The sequence below is a fragment of the Camelina sativa genome, chromosome 16, assembly GCF_000633955.1.
Source record: "Camelina sativa cultivar DH55 chromosome 16, Cs, whole genome shotgun sequence".
In the NCBI taxonomy this organism is placed as follows: domain Eukaryota; kingdom Viridiplantae; phylum Streptophyta; class Magnoliopsida; order Brassicales; family Brassicaceae; genus Camelina; species Camelina sativa.
This window is the reverse complement of record NC_025700.1, coordinates 7035546-7056709: the sequence shown is the minus strand read 5'-3', so window position 1 is coordinate 7056709 and position 21164 is coordinate 7035546. Positions and strand designations below refer to the sequence as shown.

The 21164-nt window shown below is 32.9% G+C and overlaps 3 protein-coding genes across 4 annotated transcripts in view; 1 reads left to right on the top strand and 2 right to left on the bottom strand.

The window, feature by feature from the left end:
- The window catches only part of LOC109129454, a 3736-nt gene extending 3177 nt beyond the window's left edge, over positions 1-559 (bottom strand). The window contains exon 1 of the mRNA XM_019237707.1: positions 19-559. Coding sequence (XP_019093252.1) covers positions 19-559 — 541 coding nt within the window. The remainder of the gene's footprint in view (positions 1-18) is intronic.
- LOC104750061 (serine/threonine-protein phosphatase 6 regulatory subunit 1) lies at positions 7092-12514 on the bottom strand. The gene is made up of 19 exons (XM_010471792.1): positions 12260-12514; positions 11934-12037; positions 11751-11837; positions 11595-11670; positions 11435-11509; positions 11303-11356; positions 11026-11085; positions 10832-10948; positions 10516-10610; positions 10204-10412; positions 9755-9852; positions 9567-9670; positions 9314-9476; positions 9033-9155; positions 8800-8882; positions 8467-8599; positions 8338-8376; positions 8096-8166; positions 7092-7989 (listed from the first exon to the last, which is right to left on the bottom strand). The coding sequence occupies exons 1-19, from the start codon at positions 12296-12298 to the stop codon at positions 7374-7376; spliced, it is 2346 nt and encodes a 781-aa protein (XP_010470094.1). The 5' UTR covers positions 12299-12514; the 3' UTR covers positions 7092-7373.
- The window catches only part of LOC104750060 (CASP-like protein 5A2), a 2116-nt gene continuing 1865 nt past the window's right edge, over positions 20914-21164 (top strand). The window contains exon 1 of one of the 2 annotated variants that reach the window (XM_010471790.2): positions 20914-21090. The gene's annotated coding sequence lies outside the window, so the exon portion shown is untranslated. The remainder of the gene's footprint in view (positions 21091-21164) is intronic. The other variant, XM_010471789.2, reaches the window with a different exon arrangement.

Below are 21164 nucleotides of genomic sequence, written 5' to 3'. Positions count from 1 at the left end.
TATGAAGCTTTTTGATACATGTGAGATCAAGGATTATCAACAAGTCTTCCAAGAGCGAGTCAAAGGAGGACTGATTAGCCAGTGTCACAAGACGAAATGGCGTTGGTGAAGGGGCCAAAGACGTGCTTCTCGCCGGCACAAGAAGAACTACACGAGGTAGTGCTTTGACAAGGGTTTGAGCAAAGGTGATGTTGCTCCATTGGTTGAGGTTGATTGCTACAGTTGTCGAGGATTGAGAGTTCAGCTTAGACAAATCATAGCGTGTGGAAATGGTGATGAGGGCATGTTGCTTGTACTCGTCATGAAAGCATGAAGGAGATGATACATTGGACAAGCTCAAGGTCCCAAGTGAAGCTATTATAACCAAGATTTGGAATGGATAAGTGCAGGACCGTAACATAACAGGTGGGTTCTCTCTCGCATGAAGTCCTCGGCGGCCATGGAGATTAAGAAGTTCTACACAAAGTTTGTAGCCGGTTTGCAGCAGAAAAAATAAATCAGACTTGGGTTTCAAGCTTTTAGGTGTATGGGGGTCTTTCCTGAAATAACAGATTTGCATATGTGTGGTTTCGGTAATCAGAATAAGGCCTGAAGAAGCTTTGGTAATCACCTCTCCTTGAAGAGGGGATCATAATGCCGTTCTTCTTCATCCTTCTAAAAACATGAGAAGTAATCCTAGATGATTCTATAGGCAAGGTTCTCAAATAATTGGGAGATGGGGACATAAAACCTTTTTTCATAAAGCTTAATCTCTCAGTTCATATATCCTAGGTCAATCTAATGGCAGGGTTCTCAAAGAAATCTTGTGCAACCATAGCAACAAAGGAGCGTTTTCTTCCGTTTGCAGTCTTCGAACAAAGGATAGTAAACGATACCTACATTGGCTAAGGATGGACAAGAGAAAAGTAAATACAGACCTGAGCTTTAGAATAAAGCAGTTTGGATCACCTTTGTTCGGACTGGGCTTCTGGAAGCTTAACGGGCCACAAGAGAATAGGCCCACCAGTTGGGATACTAGGTTTCTTTTGGCTGGCAAAAGGTTGCTTGGGAAGCAGCAGCCGTCATACGGAGATGGAGGAGGAATTAGCGGTGAAGTAAACATCTCCAATGGAAGTAGGGTCGGTGTTTGGCAGTGTAACCCGACAAAGGCATAGGAGAAGAACCAGAGGCTGAACAATACCTCAGATCTAGAGTTTATTGGTTCCACCATAGATGATTTGGGCAGAGGTGATACAAGTTGGGGATGAAGAATGGAGATCGCAGGACACCATCTTCTCTTTTTATTGTTGATTGTTGTAGATCTCACCAAAATCCATAGGTTAGGGAAGGTTTGAAATGGTTTCAAAAGAGGAAACAAAATAAACGAGAGAAAGAGCAAAAGAACTAGAGTAATGCAAGATTAAAAGGGCAAAAGAAATTTCTCGACGCCGGTGAGCCATAGCTCTACCGGCGCCAGAAATCAAAGAAGGGAAAGAAGCTTCGATATTAGTGCCTGGGAGCTTTCAGGGGTGTTGGCTTTTATTGGACTGTTTTAGTTTTCTAGTTGACACCTATTGAAATAGAACATGAGATTTTAGAAAAATATATAACTTGGATTAGTGAACGGATATTAATTGTCGGGTTTAACTGTTTCACATCTAAGCATTCTTGACTTGGTCGGAATTTCTATTATGCTAGGTGATGCACTTGCACAACCCAGACGTAGCGACATAGCACTAAAATTGTTTATAAATTTTTGTATATTTGCATTTAATGGAGAATATCAATATATTTAAATGATCTCTATAACTAGGTCAATGATCGACATTCGATGTTAGAACTTTTAAAAATATGTTTTTATGGGATATGAATATTGAATAAACTCTTCTAAGGATAAAAAGTGTCGACCATATTGTTTACTCTTTCAGTCAAGTTCGTAAGTCATTTTTTATTACCACGTGATATATTGTTGATTTGCCAGGAAAACATTATTATGACACTAGACAATATATGCTATATATAAATTAATAAAATAATTATGGCGTTTATAGAGATTTATTTTCTAATTTTCAAATGATTATATTTATATTTAATGATTCTTATTGATAAAAAATTTAAACTAAAATCCTGCACAAATAGATATAGCAAAGAACTATTATCTTCAACAATATATATGTTGTATACAATAAGTAAATTTAGTGTTTATATAGATTTATACTCAAAATTTTGAATGATTATATTTGCGCTCAAGTATTTATACTGACAACAAATATTTTAAATTAAAATCCCACGCATGCACGGATATAAATTCTAGTATATCATAATTTGTCTAGAAAACAATCAATTTTTGAGCCCAATCTATATAAAACAGACATCATGCATGAGTTCAATACATGACCCAATTTTGACATATGTGAAGTTTTTCTTGATAATTTTATAAATGTCTTATAATTTTTTAAAAATCGTTTAAAACCTTATAAAAACCTTATAAAAGCCTTGATAAATTTCTGACAAAAAACTTCTTTTGGCGGAAATTTTTTTGGCGGGTAAATATGTCGGAAATTTTTTGGCAGAAAAATTTTGTTTTTCATTTTATTGACTAAAATATTTTTCACGTATGAGTAAAATGGTCATTAAAAATTAAAAGAGAGCAAAAAAAATGACAAAATGGTATTTTGAAAAGAGGTATATTAAAAAGAGTATTTCGGACAAATTCTCAATATACTTTACAGTTATTGAATGAAAAATCAAGATTCGATAAATCTGTAATTAGAAATATTTATAAAAGCTCATATATGTTAAAAACAGATTTAGATCTCCATAATATTTCCTGTGGCAATTTGTTTATGTAACCTAAATAAAATAAATTAACATAGATATCAATTAAATTTTAAAATATTCGAAGTAAAAATATAGCTTTCTTGGAATCCTACTTATTGCTGCAAATACTGAGTAAACTCTTTTTGTGCAAATTTTTTGGATTTAAACCAAGTTTAGCTGTTAATCATCTCCACCTAATGATCTCTCAACCTAACGCATTTTAATGTTTTAGTTTTTGAAACTTCGTCTTCTCTTCTCCTCTCTTCTCTTCTCTCAGTTTCACTCTAATATCAGATCGAGTCACACTTAATATATATAATTTTTATATTTGGATGGATGTTAAGAACATGTACGGATATACATAACTTCTCTCTTGTGAATAAGAAAAGACTAAAATACCTAAACAAAGCTCTAACTGAAAATTGTAGTGATAATGAAGAGGACATTTGCAAATAAATCAAGCGATATTACATGGGAAATGGTTAAGTATCTAATTAACATTTTCATGGTTTTTTTTTCGTAATTAACATTTTCATGGTTAATTTTTTCTTTAGATTGATTAAATCTATGGTTTTTAATAAGGTTTTTAAAAGTTTTTATTTAAGATTTTTATAAGGTATTTACTAAGTTTTTATAAGGTTTTTATAAGCATTTTCTAAGGTTTTTTAAAGGTTTTTATAAGCCTTTTCTAAGGTTTCTTTAAGGTTTTTATAAACCTTTTCTAAGGTTTTTTTTTTAAGGTTTCTACTTATAAAAACTTAATAAATGTCTTATAATTTTTTTAAATCGTTTAAAACCTTATAAAAACCTTGTAAATTTTATTGACAATTCTTTTTTGGCGGAAAATTTTTTTGGTGGAGAATTATGTCGGAAATTGTTTTTGGCAGATAAATTTTGTTTTTCATTTTATTGACTGGCAAAAAAAAAATATGACAAGAAGTATATTAAAAAGAGTATTTTTTTTACAAATTCTCAGTATACTTTACAGTTAATGAATGAAAAATCAAGATATGAAAACAGATTTAGATATCCATAATATTTCCTATGGTCAAATTGTTTATGTAACCTAAATAAAATAAACTAACATAGATATCAATTAAAAATTTAAAACATTCGAAGTAAAAATATAGCTTTCTTGGAATCCTACTTATTGCTGCAAATAGAGACTAAACTCTTTTTGTGCAAATTTTTTGGATTTAAACCAATTTTAGCTGTTAATCATCTCCACCTAATGATCTCTCAACCTAACGCGTTTTAGTGTTTTAGTTTTTGAAACTTCTTCTTCTCTTCTCTTCTCTTCTCTCAGTCTCACTCTAAAATCAGATCGAGTCACACGTAATATATACTATAAATTTTTCTTTCTGTGAAACTATGCCTTACATGAAAGTTAGCACTACCACTGCCCGTCTTCTGGGACACAAGGCGACCGCCTTTGTTTTAGCGGTTTTTGTTATATCGTTTTTAGGTATTATAGTGTGGTTTTTGATACAGAGGTTCTGTAAGAGGGCTATGTACTGTACAAGAACTCCAACCGGTTATGTCCGAAGACTTCGGTCGTATATTTAACACGGAATGCGCCATCTGTTTGGAGGATATCAACCCGAGAGGTGATCAACTTGGGCGCACCAGTTGCCGCCACGCCTTCCATCTGCCGTGTATTAGCACTTGGAGTAAGCACCGATACTGTTGTCCCGTCTGCAGGCGCACGCTTTGAATTCCCTCAGCAGAAGCCATAAAAAAGAAGAAATAAACCTGTTCGTTTTTTAATTCCATGCTAAAAAAATCTATTATAATAACATTAAGAGTTCTTTAATGAAAAAACTATCAATTAATGATTTTTAATTCTAGAGTTTTAAACATATCATGGAAGTGAGAGTTGAAATTTCTAAGAATCGACCCAAAAATGTTGAGATATTTTTCATCAGTGGATTTAAACGTTGTGGAAGAGGGTAAATGCATACAAGTGGATTATAATGATGCAGAATCTGCATTGTCACTTATTGTCAGTTATGCTCCAAGTTTTGTTCAAATCCAACCAACAATGTTCTTGGAGTAGGCAAAAGGAAAACTATCAGAGCTGGTGATATATAACTCTTGAGATGTTTTATATGATATAATATGTTCTTATCAAGTTATCTTATCAGTGAGTTATATGTATCTACATATATATAATTCCAAAAAACACCTAACTCATGTTCGTTAAAGTTCGCTCGCATAAGTCGCAATATCTACAATAAGTTCAATTATATAACTCATTTATTAAATGAAGTAATGAACCCCAAAAATAGAATTTGCGCTTATGGAATATCGAGTTGAACTGAGCCAGCTCATGAGGTATTAGCTCATAATCATATCACGATCCAGTTTGCGAGAACAGACCAAAATTTATTTATTAACCTATATATGACATATTCTAAGATGTTTACGTTCAACATTTTTGAAAAACTAAGAATTATGCAATTATTAAGTAATTATTGAGCAAATGGTAAGACAAGTTTGAGCAAATATGATGCAAACTATTGATACAACTATTTTAAAGATATTAGTGACCGCATAGACATAATGAAATAAGATTAACTAGATAGTTACCGGTGTTGTACAGAACGAGGAAATGTTTGCATAAATTTTACTGTTATCTATTAGTTGTAAAATAATAATAAAAATTTTATTTGATTTACTCTATATATTTTATTATTTTTACATTTAATTTACTTAGTTTTATGTTTTGATTTTAACCTATCTTCAATACATAGTACAAATTTCAAATCCGTAAATTATATGAATTTGGTAAATCCAGCAGATAAAACAAATCCTGTACTAAAGCAGTCATGTTTAAAAATATCGATTTAATTTTTTGATTTTTTTTCTGTTGTATATATTATATTAAATAAAATATAACATTCATGATTTCTTAAATTTTCATAAGATGTTACTGCATCGATTTAATTTATCTTTGACCGGGGGGACATGCGTGCGTCATAGTTTCAAGACCATATCCGGTTTAGGCAAATTCCTTATGGATCCTTCACAAATAAATATTTTTCTTAAGAACAAAAGAGATTGGATTTTTGTTGTTTCTTGGTACCTTTTTCGTAGATTAATGTTGTTTATACCACCATCTAAAATAGTCAGAAAATCTATCATAATTTGTCTAGAAAACAATGGAATTTTGAGCCCAATCTATATAAAACAGACTTACATACATCATGCATGACCCAATTTTGACATATGTGAAGTTTTTTTTTGATAATTAATATTATTTATTAATTTAATATTAATACTGAAAAATAAAATTATACTATCTAACTGCGAATATGACATTGATTTTTTTTCCTTATTTTTTAAAAAGAAAATACTTTAAATAGTATTCGCGATTTACTTTGTTCGCTAAATCGTTTATGATGTATCCAATGGTTCGTCAGTCCTCGAATCAAATACCAAGATTACATCACCTAGTTCTGTTGTAGGTTTATAGCTTTATTATCTCTTAATAATTAGATACTTTTGTGGTCTACCACATTCATATATCAAGCTAGTCATGGTCACACGGACCAAATTATCTATTGATACATAGTTTCCAAAAAAGAAGTAATTGTATATTGATAGTTTGATACACATGTTACATAATCTCAAACATACGTACTAATGACTAATTTTGTAGTGTAAAATGGTTAATTCATCTACATTCAACTCTCCACATGTAGAAACACATAAATTCAAACCATCTCGTGATATTCTCACTAGAGACCAATAGAAAAAGTTCGACGACAGTCGACACGTTTATCTGAATTGAACTCTAATATCATTTTGTAATGCGCGCACGAGCCTTCAGTACACACATACTCGCCCCACGATCAATATCAAAATTGAAAGTCTGATGGACGTTGACTAACATTGCATACCATAAATATATCTTTTGTTTTTGCATCGCTTATTGAAAATTTATTTTCCGATAGAGATGTGTGTTCTGTTTCAATAGGTGTCAACTAGAAAATCAAAACAGTCCAATTAAAAAAAAAAAATTGGACTTTTTCTATTCCAACTCGTTTTATTTCCTTAAAAATACAGACTTTTGAAAATAATATCAAATCTCCTGTCAAATTACGATTTACACTAATAATCTAATTTCTCCAAACATGAAAAGCGTTCATGTATGTTTTTTTGTTTCCGGTAAATACAAAAGTCGATATGGTTTTTAACCAGTCCTAATTGCGTAAACAATCCAAAATTCATAAAAAAGAAGGAAAAAAAAAAAATCGCATTGTTCTCAAAAATAAAAAACCCAGAAGAAAAAAGCTTGTCTTTAAGAAAAGACCCATTATTAAAGAGATACCAAAAACAGAGTAGAGACAACATGAAAAACAGAGAAAGCTTTTAAGACGTGAATTAATAATAATTGACATGTAGAGAAAAACCCTGTTCGACTAGAGATGGTGATTGGGTCATGGCCTTGTAAACAAAACAAAACAAAAACTGCTATGTTCCGTTTAGTTTCTGTGTGTGAGAGAGAGAGACAAAAAACAGTACGAGGTTTTTGTATGGTTTTTTTTTTTTTTTATACCTTTTATGTCTTTTTACTCCAAAACTGTAACTTCTTGATCAACCCTCCAGAAATTTGAATCGTTGAACTCTGTCACAACCGAATTCTCCGCTTGGTTTTCGTTTTCTGAAACTTTCTGAACCATATTCCGCTTCAACGGTCCAGCTTCACCGACTATCCCTTCTTTTAAAGCTTGCTCCATTGCTTTCTCTGTTCCTTCTGGTTCCACTCCCACAAACTCCACATCCTCTTCGAAAAGTGCTCGCACTGCAGGAGCTGAAGGTGATTTATGTCCTGAGCTGCTGCTGCTTCCAGATGAAGTTGATGTTGGAGAACCATTTGGAATAACCGGTTCGGTTTTGACATCTAGCATTGGTACATCGATGAATGGGTTCAGACTGGAGCTAGTGACTTGCATCTCAGACGCTTCATCGATGCTTGTTGGGTCTGATGATGATAAATTGTCTGCAGAGATGTTCTTCGGTTTCTCGGTTAGGTTATCGTCTTCTTCTTCTTCTCCAACCAGGACTTCATCGTCACTGCTGCTGCTATTGTTGGCATTTGAGTTCTCATTCATGTTCACATCTTCAATCGCCGTGTTGCTGAACCTGTCATCTTGGAATGTGAACCAGTCCGAATTTGTGAGCAAGCTGCAGCAGGTAAAATGAGACATGATCAAGTCTTCGTTGAATAAAAACAGTAGTTCAGATGACTGAGTTAAAGAACAACCCATATGAGAACACTCAATAAACCCACCTTCCTTGATCATCTCCAAGTCTCAAGGATGAAATTACTACTTCAGCAGATTCATCGTTAAAGTATGCATCCTGCATATAATATGAATAATAAGTCCACTATTTGACAAACTGTTTTGAATACGGAAAAATACTTTCAGGCTTACACCTTATCACATACCATGAAATCATATTGTGAAAACCGATATTAAAAGTTTTCTTCGATATACAAAAAATAAAAGAGAAGAAGTGAGTAAGACTTACAGTATCATCTCTATCAAGGGCATTGAGAGCATTCTGATCCTGACACCAGAGAAGAAAAAAGGGTTAAATTGTTAAACTGGTGTCGAGTAAACCGTTTAAGAAATTCAAGAACTATTAGCAGTAAAATACCTCTTCATTATCCTCGTTTCCATAGATTCTGTAATTAAATGCTTGGTTCAAATTGTTTGCCAAAGCTGCAACATCGTAATCCCTGTCTTCCTCGTCGCTATCCCTTGTTCTATCTTGCAGTGTAGTTGGACGCCTGTATGTGACATTGGTTTAAGATCATATATCAACTCCCATTATATTAAAAAACTGTAAAATTATCAGGTCTTCATCAGGCAGAAGAAAATTTGTGTTTTGGTTAGCATAGTTCAGAAGAAGAATAAGAAACTTCATCTACATCTATCATTATGAACCAATGCTTTATAGTGATGAAAAAGAAAAAATTGATCAAATTACCCGCATGCCCATCTGTATACATTCTCAACAGTGTTGCGCTCCTTCAGAACACCCTTTCGCCATTCGTTCCATTCACTGTTTTCCTAATGATTTAATAGAGAAAAATCTTGTTACCAACACACCAAAAGTAGAAAGGAGAGCACTCTTAATGCTAGACCCGTTATGCGTGCATTTGATGAATCTAATGTAAGAACAAATTACGGTACATAAGATTGTTTGGTTGTAATACCAACCTGAAGAGATGTCTTTATCAGGCCATTGCTATCACTCAACTGGATAAGTTTATTCCATAGTCTTGTGATATGTCCAACATATCCGGCCCGTGGTGGTTTTTTCCCAGTGGCAACTACGGTAGGCTACATCACAGAAGAAAAATGGCAGACATGTTTGTTTACCTAATGATCATCTGAACAAGAAGACTACAACTCTTAACTTGAGCTGATTTTGACACAAAACAAAACCATATACTACTAATCAACAAAAGTCTTTGTAAGAAAAAGCACAGATGGTATACCAGGTTATTGCCAGAAAGAACCGAGTCTTTGTCTGATGAAAGAATTTTGCTAATGAGATTACATTCTCGAAGGATATGGTTAACCACAGTTTCGCTCTTGTTTTCCAAACAAGAAAGTATTATACTCTCCACTTGGTGATGGAGAGCATTATTGTATGGGTACCTTCATAAGTTGAAAGTATTTAGTTAATTAACTTCTCAAGTAAACTAAAATCCAAATCAAGAGTCTGACTGAAGTTTAGTAGAAGCTTACTCGAAAAATAGTTCAAGGATCCTTTTAATTGTTCCAGAGCACGCTAATTCAGTTCCAGCAGCATCATTTCCAGATTTTAACAGAACCGCAATGAATTCTACTATCTGGAAAAACGAGCAACAATTCAGCGTAAATACCCAAAATACGTACAAATCACTTATCAGAAATGGGTAAGTTTAGGATCTGACCTTTATACGATGCTTTCCAAGAGGTGGCCTCAGCTCTCCATACGTTGTAGGTAAGACTTTGCTGTCAGACGCTACACTGAGAAGCACAAGCAAATCACCTGCAGCAAAAGACATTAAATCTTGTTATATAAGGACAATGAAGACTGAGGAGTCTATCCTTGATTTAACAAAACTTGCAAGACATATTTCCTACATATCCAAGGAAGGCTAACAAGAAATCCCAACAAACATGGAATTAATGAACTCCCAATTTCGCACTATCCACATAAATCAAAATGGAACAGACCAAATAGAGCAATAGAGTCATGGGTCAGCAGAAACAAAAAAAAATAATCACAAAACGTATGCATTGCAATGTGATTGTTTCATGTGCATCCGGCACAAATTAAGATAAAAGTATGATCTTCTTGTTTCATGGGAAGATTCCGTAGCACCAGAAACCAACTTACCGAGTTTAGGTAGCATAGCACCAATAGTCTCCTGGGTCACTGGGACAGGAGACTCAAACATATGTTGACTTCTAAAAGAATTGAAGAAAGGTGATGAAGCAGCAGATCTCCTCGGATCTAACAGAGAGATACACACAGTAAGTGAATGAACTAGGCCGGATTTTGAATGTGAATCTTCTATAGCATGACCAAATATCCTAGAAACGAAGCTGCAGGAAGAAGATAGAGGTTTTGCCATGTCAGACTGTTGTATAATTGTGTATATCCGCAGAAACCAGTGGACACTCAAATATGAAAGCAAAGATTACAAACCCAGGGCTAGAGAGTTTTGAAGCTAGAGCTGAAGGTGCATTCCGAGTAATTGCACATAATGTTTCTGCTGCGTTTGCCTGAACCTCAGGAGAACTCTGATCCACGTTACAAAGGTTGTCACTCAGAAAACGGGAACATAAAGAAAAGACTTTAAATGATATTGAAAACATTGTCAATGATAAATCCTAAAGTTATACTTTTCTTATTTGGTAGCCTCTCACTATACGAAATTTTGGATCACCAAGATTAATCAAAAATAGAGCCTCACGTCTCTTTTTTATTTTATTTTGGAATAACCTAAACTTTTACTACTTACAGATGGATTTAGTTTGTCCACGATCATTTCAAGTAAATCGCTATCAGCCAAGTATCGCATCACATCCGGAAAGTTGGGATAGACATTATCATCAGCCCCAACCAAGCGAACCAAAACCTACATAACGTCACAAGAAGTTTCTTTGAAAAGATGAAGTGACACCAAGCTGAAAAAGATCTCAGACCACCATTTACCTCCATGATGGATGTTATTCCAATTAAATCAACCAACTGGCTAAACACATTTCCATGCCCCTGAAATTATCAAAAGCTATTTTTAGAAACGTAGCCTATGAGAATATCTCCAAAAGCAATCCAGAGTATGACAATGTAATCGATGGTAGTTGCATCAAATGGAATTTGTCATAAGCTAAACTGAACAATTTAGTCACACAAAAGATAATCCAAACTCTAATGCAAGAAAAGATTATTGTTATCAGCCATTCTATGATAGAGTGGCAGCATTACTTACTTTTATATAGCTCATAAGTGCGGCAGTCTTTCTGATCATCAGACATATGACAACCTAAATCAAATAGAGACATGTAAGAACCTAAAAATCAGTTGGTCTTTACACACACTTCTTACTAGTAAAATAAGAGACCTTGCCGAAATAGCCTGCCAGCAATGCACTATGAGGACGATTCGGTTCCAAAAAAGCGAATAGCAAATCCATCAGCTGCAAAATAAAATGAGACCACAACAAATGAGATCAACCACAGTGATAAGAATATAGCAAAAAGAAACATGATGATAGAAAATACCTTCTCATCCTCCACCAAAGTCTTAAAAATAACATCAATTTCACATGTAAATATCTCGCATGAGATGAATGGAAACCTAAGTGAAGAAGAACCCATCAGTAGCTGTATATAAAGCATTACCAAAAACATTCAGAAAATAAAGGAAAAACATATTACTTGAAAGCACGTTTGCTATCAGCATCGTCTTGAGGCTCTTCAACAACATACCGCAGTAGTCGCTCCACTTGAGTTCTATCCCTTAGACTACAAACCAATACTCCCAAATCAAAAACACGTTTCCAAGTAAAAAAAAAACATCACAACCAAACTATTGTACAAGGAAAATGAGCAAAATATTACAAACTGATGAGTCGGCTATTCAAAGCTTTGCATTCTTGAATAATCTCTTCCTCATCAAGAAGCTCTTCCAATGTGAAACTGTCTTTGTCTAGTATCGACTCCACCTATACATATGTATATTAGCAAACAAAACCAATGAGCATCAACTCATGAATACTCCCAATATTATCACAAGTTCACAACTTTAGCCTGTAGCGTCTACACTCGATTATAAAGTTTTAAGTTTTTTTTTTTCCAATCAAAAAGATGATAATTTTCTAATCTACTAAAGAGCCATTTCCAACTGAATCAAGAGAAGAAGAAGACGATGAATCTGTTGAACTCACAGGAGACGATGCAGAGAGAGAGGCGAGCTTCCAGAACATGGTGGAGACTGAGAGAGACGAAGAAGTAGAAGAACCCAATAGGCTTTGGGAATCAAAGGATGAGGAGTGGCGATTTTTTTGGGGTGGGAGCTCTCTCAAATCGATCAAATCAGTCAATGGTGATGTGATGAAGAGGAGATCCAGAGAGAGAGAGAGATAGAATGAGATCGGAGTTCTTAGATATTTTTTTTGAAAAATCGAGGCAGATTTTGCAAATTCTACAAAATGAAGGACATTTATTTTAAAATATCTGAAATACTAAATAAAAAGGGTTTTAAATAAGACAATTGGTTAAAAATATCGTTTTTGGATACCTTTTAAAAAACACCATTTTTTGAATATTTTTATTTTCATCATCTTTTACCCAATTCTAATATGTTAAATAAATTTTTTTAAAAATTTGGGTTCTCTAGTTTATATTTAAGATATTGTTTTGAAGGGTTATAATTTAATATTTGGAGTTTAGGGTTAAGAATTTAGTGATTTTATTCATAGAAAAGGAGTATTTTTGAGTATTTTAAAAAAATGATATAGGAAAAGGGGTATTTTTAAAAATTCTCCTTTAAATAATAGAGTTTGTTAAAAATATCCTTTTTGGGATACCTTTTCAAAAATATCCTTTTTTAAACATTTTTATTTTTACTCTCTTTTACACAATTTCAATATGTTAAATTAATTTATAGAATTCTTTTTTTAGGTTTGGGTTCTCTATTTTACATTTAAGATATAGTTTTGATGGTTTAGGGTTTAGTATTTTGAGTTTAGGGTTTAGAATTTAGTGATTTTATTAATAAAAAATAGATATTTTTGAAAATAGTCAACATGAAAGGGTATTTTAAAAAATATCATAGGAAAATGACTATTTTTGAAAATCTCCCTTTAAATAATAATACCGTAAAGGTATTTTCCTATTTTATTTTATTAAGTAAATATGATCTAAAGAACAAATATTACATAGGTTTTGTAAATGAAAAAAGGGAAAACTGGATTATACATCAAACCCTCTTTAATTTTAAATTTGGTAAATTAATTAATACTCTAAAAGAATTATTTTTTTTTCCTGTCAAAAATTTAGCTAATTAATAATAATTTCTATGTATATATATAGCTTCATTAATAATGTAAAATAATAATAACACAAACTTACAAGAGTATATAGAACTAATGTAATTTACTCATATATGGTTTAGATGTTGTTTTATTTTCTTTTAAATTGACTTTTATATTTAACTGTTTTTTCATAAAAAAATATTAGTATTGTATTTTCAAATCGAGGTATTGTAGTATCATCTTTAAATTCATCATCAACATTTAAAAAATAGTATGTATCATATTTAACATAAAATTAAGTAGTTCAATATCGTCGTTAAAAATAGTATGTATTATTTTCTAAATATATATCATTTTTTTGTCATCATTGAATCGATAAGATCCAATCTATATCTAATCTCTACTACGCACAATAATACGACTTAGTGGAATCAAATTCGGATGGAATCGGTCGCAAAAATGGTGTTATAACCACTTGACTAAAGACACTTTTCATATATCATTTTTATCTGAATATTTTAATATTAAGATTAATATTTTGCGAGTAGTCTATGCCCTAAACTTTTTTAAAAAAAAATATTGTTTTCACAAATAAATTTGTCTAAAAATCCCCCATTAATAATCACTATTTTACATAAGAGTTTTTATTATATAATTATATATTTGATATGAGTGAAATTCTTATAAGACACATAAAATCTTGGGCAATTGTCATGCATACCATGATTTTAAGTTTTTGAGTCAAAAATACTAGTAGGCCCAACAACTTCCAGTTCTAACATTTGTCATTAAACAATTTGACAAAATTACCCTCACATCAAAACACTCGCCTCTTTGCTTCATCTCTTCACCTCACCGTTTCACGCTCTCTTTGCTTCGCCGTACATCCTCCTCGCCTCACCGCGCGTTCTCCTTGCCTCCCCTCGCCGTGCACTCTCCTCGCCTCGCCTTACTTCGCCGTTTTGCGTTTTAATCTGTGATAACAAATCTCAACAGCGGCTGCGACGATCTCAAATCATGATGTGTCTTCGTTAAAGTTGCACACTGTGAGATCTTTGTGTCTACTTCTGATGTTGTACTTATATTGGTTTTGATATGTTAAGGATGACACAATTATTGTAGATCCCTATAATCAAAGAGAGATTCTAGATTAGTGGAGATAGTTAAACTCGAGCAACAGTTGCATTGTTTAAGTCTAATGTGCTCACTAGTAAATATCTTATGTTTGTTACTAGTTAGGTTCCTTTTACACCTAATGTTTGAATTAGTCAAATGGAGTCTAATATTGAATTCATTGCAACACATTAGATTTTTATTGTGATTGATTTGGGATCAGAGGTACCTAATCAATCAACATAATGGCAAAGTATGCCACTTTCATCACATTTATAAAATGTGAATATGTTGAAAAAAGAAATGTCATACATGGGATAGTTAATTTTTCTATTTGGTTCGAAGAATCTATCTTTTTATGCTATGGTGTGCAACGCATAAGTAGCTTTGAAGGGTATTACATGGTGCGTCTGTATTAGTTTATAACTTTATATACATGGATGAGGTTTTAACGTGGTATTTCTCTTTCGACGTACTGTAGCTAAAATTCAGGAAGGTATTAGTAAAGGTTAGGAAGACCTTCCTAAACATATTTTCTGATTTCATTATTTTTTTACAGAAGGACAAGACAAGCTACAAGATAACACAAAGAGAGATAACAAATGACACATGTCAGGGACCATACTGAAACATAATCTTTAGTTTTGAAGCATTGATTTTTGTTGTTATCCGAGCATTTCGAACTCGCTAATCTATTAAGAAACCACATTGTATTGGTCTTTGTTTTTCTTATTACGATTTTTGTGACAAATATATATTTACCACAAAACTTGTTACTCATTTATACCATGAGATAGGCATGCTAATTATCATTTAGGAGGATTCCAAGAATTTTATGAAAGACATTTTTTTTTTTAATTTAGGAAGGCTTTTATAAAGTTTAGGAAGGACAATATAATATTTAGAAAGGTTCACTTGAAATTTAGGAAAACCTTCCTAAACACTGAGTTAATTGAGATGTTTAGGGGTTGGTTCTTTCCTAAACACTGAGTTAATTCATGTCATCCTGAATTACACAAAACCTTCCTAAATACCATCCAATCTTTCCAGAAAACACAAAATACGCGTCAAATAGCTATATATTTAACAATTGCTAAACAATACTTGAATAATAGGCTTTTTGACCTATTGGTTACTTTCACAATCTTAATAAGATGAGGTTATGTGTTTGAGACTTCTGTGGGCGTGTATTCCCATTTTTTTTCTTATTTTTTTTTTAATGAATGTCATCCTGAATTACACCAAATCCTTCCAAAAACTTACAGATTCAATCTTTCACAATCATAAATACCATCCAATCTTTCCAGAAACTGTAGAGAAACTAGCATACATATGCAATTAATATCAAAATAAAATTATTTCACAAAACACACCATTCTTCGAGATCCCGTATTAGCTCTCTTATTGTCCTCCTTCCTAGAGACCCACTCATCTGTTTTTTTTTTACATTGCAGAGCATAACAATAAACTATTTGAATCATGTGGAAATTACAGCAAACAACACCAACCATATGTTTCTAATGAAAAATATGATAATGCTATTAAATATTGTAAAATACCCTCATTTGAGAATCAATGGAGTAATGAACTTGAAATTGGGTGCTTTAGTGAGAAGCTTGTTGATATATCATGGTTTTTACGGTTTTTAACCATGATATAAGTGTGCTTATTGAGTCTTTTCATTTGTTTCTAGGTTGTCTTTGAGTCTTTACAGGTTATCTAGGATTTTGTCACGGATGGAGCGAAATGAAGCAATTTGGATCGTTTTGGAGCATTTAATCAGAGGAAATCAATTTGGAGTCTGATCCTATGAAGAGCATCGACCGACACCAAAGGAGCATCGGTCGACACCAAGCTGATCCGACACAAGACTTCAAAATTGGAAGTTTTACAAAGTTGCCCGAAGTTTTCCATATTTGCATCATTGGTCCCTGACGTGTTTTAGAACATATATATAGTGTTTTTGGGTTTTGTAAACCCTTAAGTTTTATTCTAGCAAGTTTTATATTTCTGCAACTTTGTGAGATTTTGAGAGCTTTTGGGAGAGAGATCTGAACTACTTTGAGAGAAGAATTCATAAACTTCCTCTTTACTCTTTTAATCTCAATTGCTTATTATTTAGAATTATGTTTTGTTCTTCATTGAATATGTCTGAGTAGTTTGCTTGTTAGGTTCAGGGTTTTTCACAGGGATTTTATGATTTATTAGATCTGTTTATTTAGGATTCATTATCTTTCTAGATCTTCATCATAGGTTGTTCTTCATATTAATCCTTCATTGGCCATCTAGAATTGATAACCTAGTAAAATAAATTGATATGAGAATATAATTGATTTTCCTGATAAAACCTTTTGATGACCAAAATTACTTCTTGCAAAGAGATTTGATTTAGTAATTTTGTGAACAATCTGAACCTGTTTTTTAAGCTGATTTTTAACCTAGAATTTTACAAAGAGATTTGGATTTTCTGGTTTTAAATTTAGATAATATTTGCAGTGAGAACTGATTTATTTTACAGAAGAGTTTAGAGTTCTAGATCTGATTTTAATTGCTTGAATTTTATTTAATTATTGATTTAATATTTCATAATTTCCTGAGAAATTTGTTAGGCCTAGCTTTTTGATCCCTTGAATTTACAACAGTTTATTTTAATACTTTTCCATTGCTTTTATTAATTTAAATCATCATGTTTAGCGTAATAACAAAACTCTATAATTTATTGTGTAGTCTTGAGTCCTTGTGGAATTCGATCCCTAAGTATTACAGTGACCTATTAATTTGAGAGAGTAGCTCAGGGTTTAATTTAAGCATATCAGTGTCATAAGTGTCTTGATCAAACAACACCATGTTGTTCACCTTTTCTTTTTGCTTTTCTTTGCTCCACTTTTGTTTTATTTAAACAAACATCTGTAGGTAAAAGAGAAACTATTAAACACTAAGATCATGAAGAGTGATACTTAAAACACAAAACAAGACAATGATTACACAACCAAAGCTGAATTACACAATACTCTTTTGAGAAATGAATCACATATATCTAAATTTCTGGATTTGTATGAAACAAGTGCAAGGAGATACCTAAATCTTCAGTGAATACATATAATTAACTTTCATTTACCCAAATAAGACAAATCAATCTCCCAAGAGACGAAACCTAAATCAATTTCTCAAAAACATACTTCTCAAACCTACATTTACAGTAGGTACACAAACAAACCTTCTTCTTCTGCTTTCCACAAGTTGTGCTCTATATCAACATGAAAGCATCAAAATCAGTAAGAATTTGCGTTTTAAATTGTTGCCTCCACATCCACCACAACTGCTTCGTCCTCCTCTGTACCACCACTGCCATAACCACCTCAGATTTGCGACCTCCACCTCTTTCTCCACCCTGATCGCCAGATGAACCACCACCGATGTTGTCGATCAGAGCGTTGTCGGTCCAAACACATCAATGGCTTTGGAATGACCATTGTTGCTAATCTCGACCTCGATCTTCATTAGCTATAGTGAACGAAGAGATCGTCGCCGCCATCATCATCAATTTGAGATCAAAACTCTTTTGATACGTTTATACACAAGGAGAAAATGGTCATTTTATTGATTAATGAAAGGTATTAATGGAAAAAGAAGGAGTGTGTGGTATTTTAGGAAGAAAAACTTTTTTGATGGTATTTTAGGGCATTTCTCTCAACGGTCTTACATATAATAATAAATAAGATTATTTAATACTTTGAATTGTAATTAAAAGGAGTGTGAGTTTTTTTATTAGTATTTAATACGAAAACGTTTGTGACATTATTAACTAATTTGTAACATAAGTAAAAGACATATAAATATGACACTATCTAATCTCAATAACTTAGCAACTAGAATTAGAAGTGATCAAAAATATATATCTTTTTTTTTTTTGAAAAATAATTTGAAATTTTCAAGAAGAACAAGAAAGATGAAAACAATTATTTGTTTCTTAACTTTATTTAATATTTCTTTCATCATGTAAGTTTATTTTCATACAATAGGACAAATATGTATCATGTTTCATATTTTAAAGAATATTTGTTTGCTCTTTTTATTTTTTACAGGTACATCGAATATCATGACAACAAATTATTTGGAAGAAAATGCTCCTTCCTTTAAACATGCACAAAGCCCTTACGCTAAAGATGAAGCTAATTCTTGTCATCTGTGTCGACAGTATTGTAGAAGAAGTCACAGGATGTTCATAAAATGTAAAGGCAAAAAACTTTGTCGTTGTTCTCGATCATATAAAATCGATGACTATGATCATGGTATCTTTAGCTTCTTCTACACAAAAATTTAGTTTTGTTTACAACTTTACATTCGTCTTCTTATATCTTCAACAATTTTTGATGGATCCTTCGTCCTTGTATAATTCCTATGTTGAAGAAAACAGTCAACAAATGGAAGTTGAGATCATTGTGTTGGGTTTTATATGCATTACATCTAAAAAACTTCATTGATACAAACGAAAGGAAAACTTTTTCAGTTTTCTTCTTCTTTATACGGCCATAGTAACCGCGTTTCTGAACAAGAAATCTATTACACACAAAGGTTATTTGTAGGGATTTGACATCATATTAAAATGTTTTGTACGCAAAATACATGAGGAACGTGATGGTACGATCACACTGGCGGACCTGTTTATGGAAAAGAGGGGTCAATTGACCCCCGTTAAATATTGAAATCCTAATGTGATAGTTCAAGAGCAAAAAAAAAGCGTAAAGAGAAAGATATGGCTGTTGAAGCTGTTATAAAACGGACAGAAGCTCTTGAGAAGAAGAATAGAATAGTGGAACAGATGTTGGATCGTGAGCATGCATTTAGTGTTGAGAGTGTACTAGAGACACTTAATGGATTGCCTGGAGTTAGGATGTGGTCTCCATTTTACGAAGCAGCAATTGAGCGTCTTCTAGCTGATGAAGCGAACCGGCGGGGTTTTATAGCGTTTCACATGAGTTGGTGTTGGTCCTTGATCGTTCTGTTTTCAAGTTTTTACTTTATTTGTAGCGATGGAAGCTTTGTGTGGCTGTTTACCTTATTAGTCACTTCGTTTATTGTTTTAGTTAATGACTTTTGTCTATCTTTTTGTTTATGACTTCGTTTACTATTTTAGTTAATAACTTCCTCTATAATCACTTTTGTTTATGACTTGGGGGCTGTTCGTTTCATCATCTAGACGCAGTATCGTTTTATAAACTCTGAAGTATAAACTCTGAAGAGAGTGTGTGCCTCAATGTAGATTTTGAGCAACTGTCCATCACTAGTCCCTTGTCTCATGCCAATTACGGTAATTGAATCATCTTGTATAGCTAGCTAGAATACCAAACAAGAGCATTGTTGTTCTTCTGCAGGCTACGTACGTTCACGGAAATCCTCAAAGAACTTGGTATGAACAGATTGGTTCAGTGATTTCTGGTTGGTTATATATGTAAACCACATTGTTTCCATTCCAACATCTATTTTTAGCTAAGGAGTTCAAAGATGATCGCACCTCAAAGAAATTCATCTATAATGCTGATTATCCAAGAGGAGCTCACCAACTTAGCAGAAGAGGAGGAGGAGGAGGAGGAGGAGGTGAAGAATGAAGAAGATGCATGCAGAGAAGGAGAAAGCAGGTGGTGAGGAGTTGAAAGCCTAAACTCCTGTTTGATCACATCACAGATACACAGTTGCCTAATGCCTAGTACTCCAGACAAACAAAAATGAGAGTTTGTTTGCAGACAGGGTGGGGTACCTGAGAGACGAGATTATAGAAAGTATAGTCGACAAGGTGTGCTTCCTACTATTATATTTCGTTGGTTCCATTGTAGTGTGTGTATGCAGCTGAGTGTGAAGTGAATTGTGATTTTTGAATTTTGAGTTTATGTGGCCAGACACTTGAGGAAGCTGACACAAAACACAACACGACCTTTGTTCTTAAGCATCTTTATCTTCTGACGAAGATGACTCTCCAGTATCTCAAGTGACTTACTGAACCAATGCATCTTCCAATGTTTGTTTATGCATCACAGTATTGTTTAACATTGATCTCTCATATTGCGTACATTACTTACCGAGCTTTGTTTATGCATCAAAGTATAATTTTTTTTCACAAATCACATCACATTTTTTATATACGTTGCTAAATTGCTATATAACAATAAATCATAGCCATTTGTGACAATTTTATTAGAAAATAGTATTAAACTTAAAAAAAAAAAGGGGAAAATTTACGTAATTTTATTGATTTAAGTCACACAGACAAAAAAAAAAACTTAAAAATATCAACCTGAAAAAAATTGTGTAGAAAGAAAAATAGAAAAAATAGTTTGGTAGTTGATTGATTAAGCTTTTTCTAATATGGTTTAATTGTAATTAAGCTTGTGGTTAAGCAAAGCTTTTTCTAATATGGTTAATTGTAATTAAGCTTGTGGTTAAGCAAAGCCATTTCGTCGAGCTCGACATTTTAATTCCTCTTTTGATCAAGAGATGACTCACTCTTCTCCTCTTCTCTCCCATAAACCTTAAAAGCCATTTCCACGATCTGCTTAGGGTTTCCCCCCTCTCTCCCCCAAATCTCCCATGGCTGCTTTCAATTTCTCCATCTCTTCTTGATTCTCTCTCAGGTAACTCAATTCTCTCAACTCCTCCGCATCCACTCGATCTGCGTTCTCTATTTTTTTTTTTTTTTTTTTTTTTT

Bases quoted from the DNA above. Each gene is read 5' to 3' on its own strand.
- LOC104750061 (XM_010471792.1), bottom strand. From the start codon at position 12,298: ATGTTCTGGAAGCTCGCCTCTCTCTCTGCATCGTCTCCT. The intron at 11,671-11,750 runs GTAATATGTTTT...TTCTTCACTTAG, and splicing joins GATAGCAAACGTGCTTTCAA to GTTTCCATTCATCTCATGCG. The intron at 9,671-9,754 runs GTCAGATCCTAA...TCGTTTTTCCAG, and splicing joins TTGGAAAGCATCGTATAAAG to ATAGTAGAATTCATTGCGGT.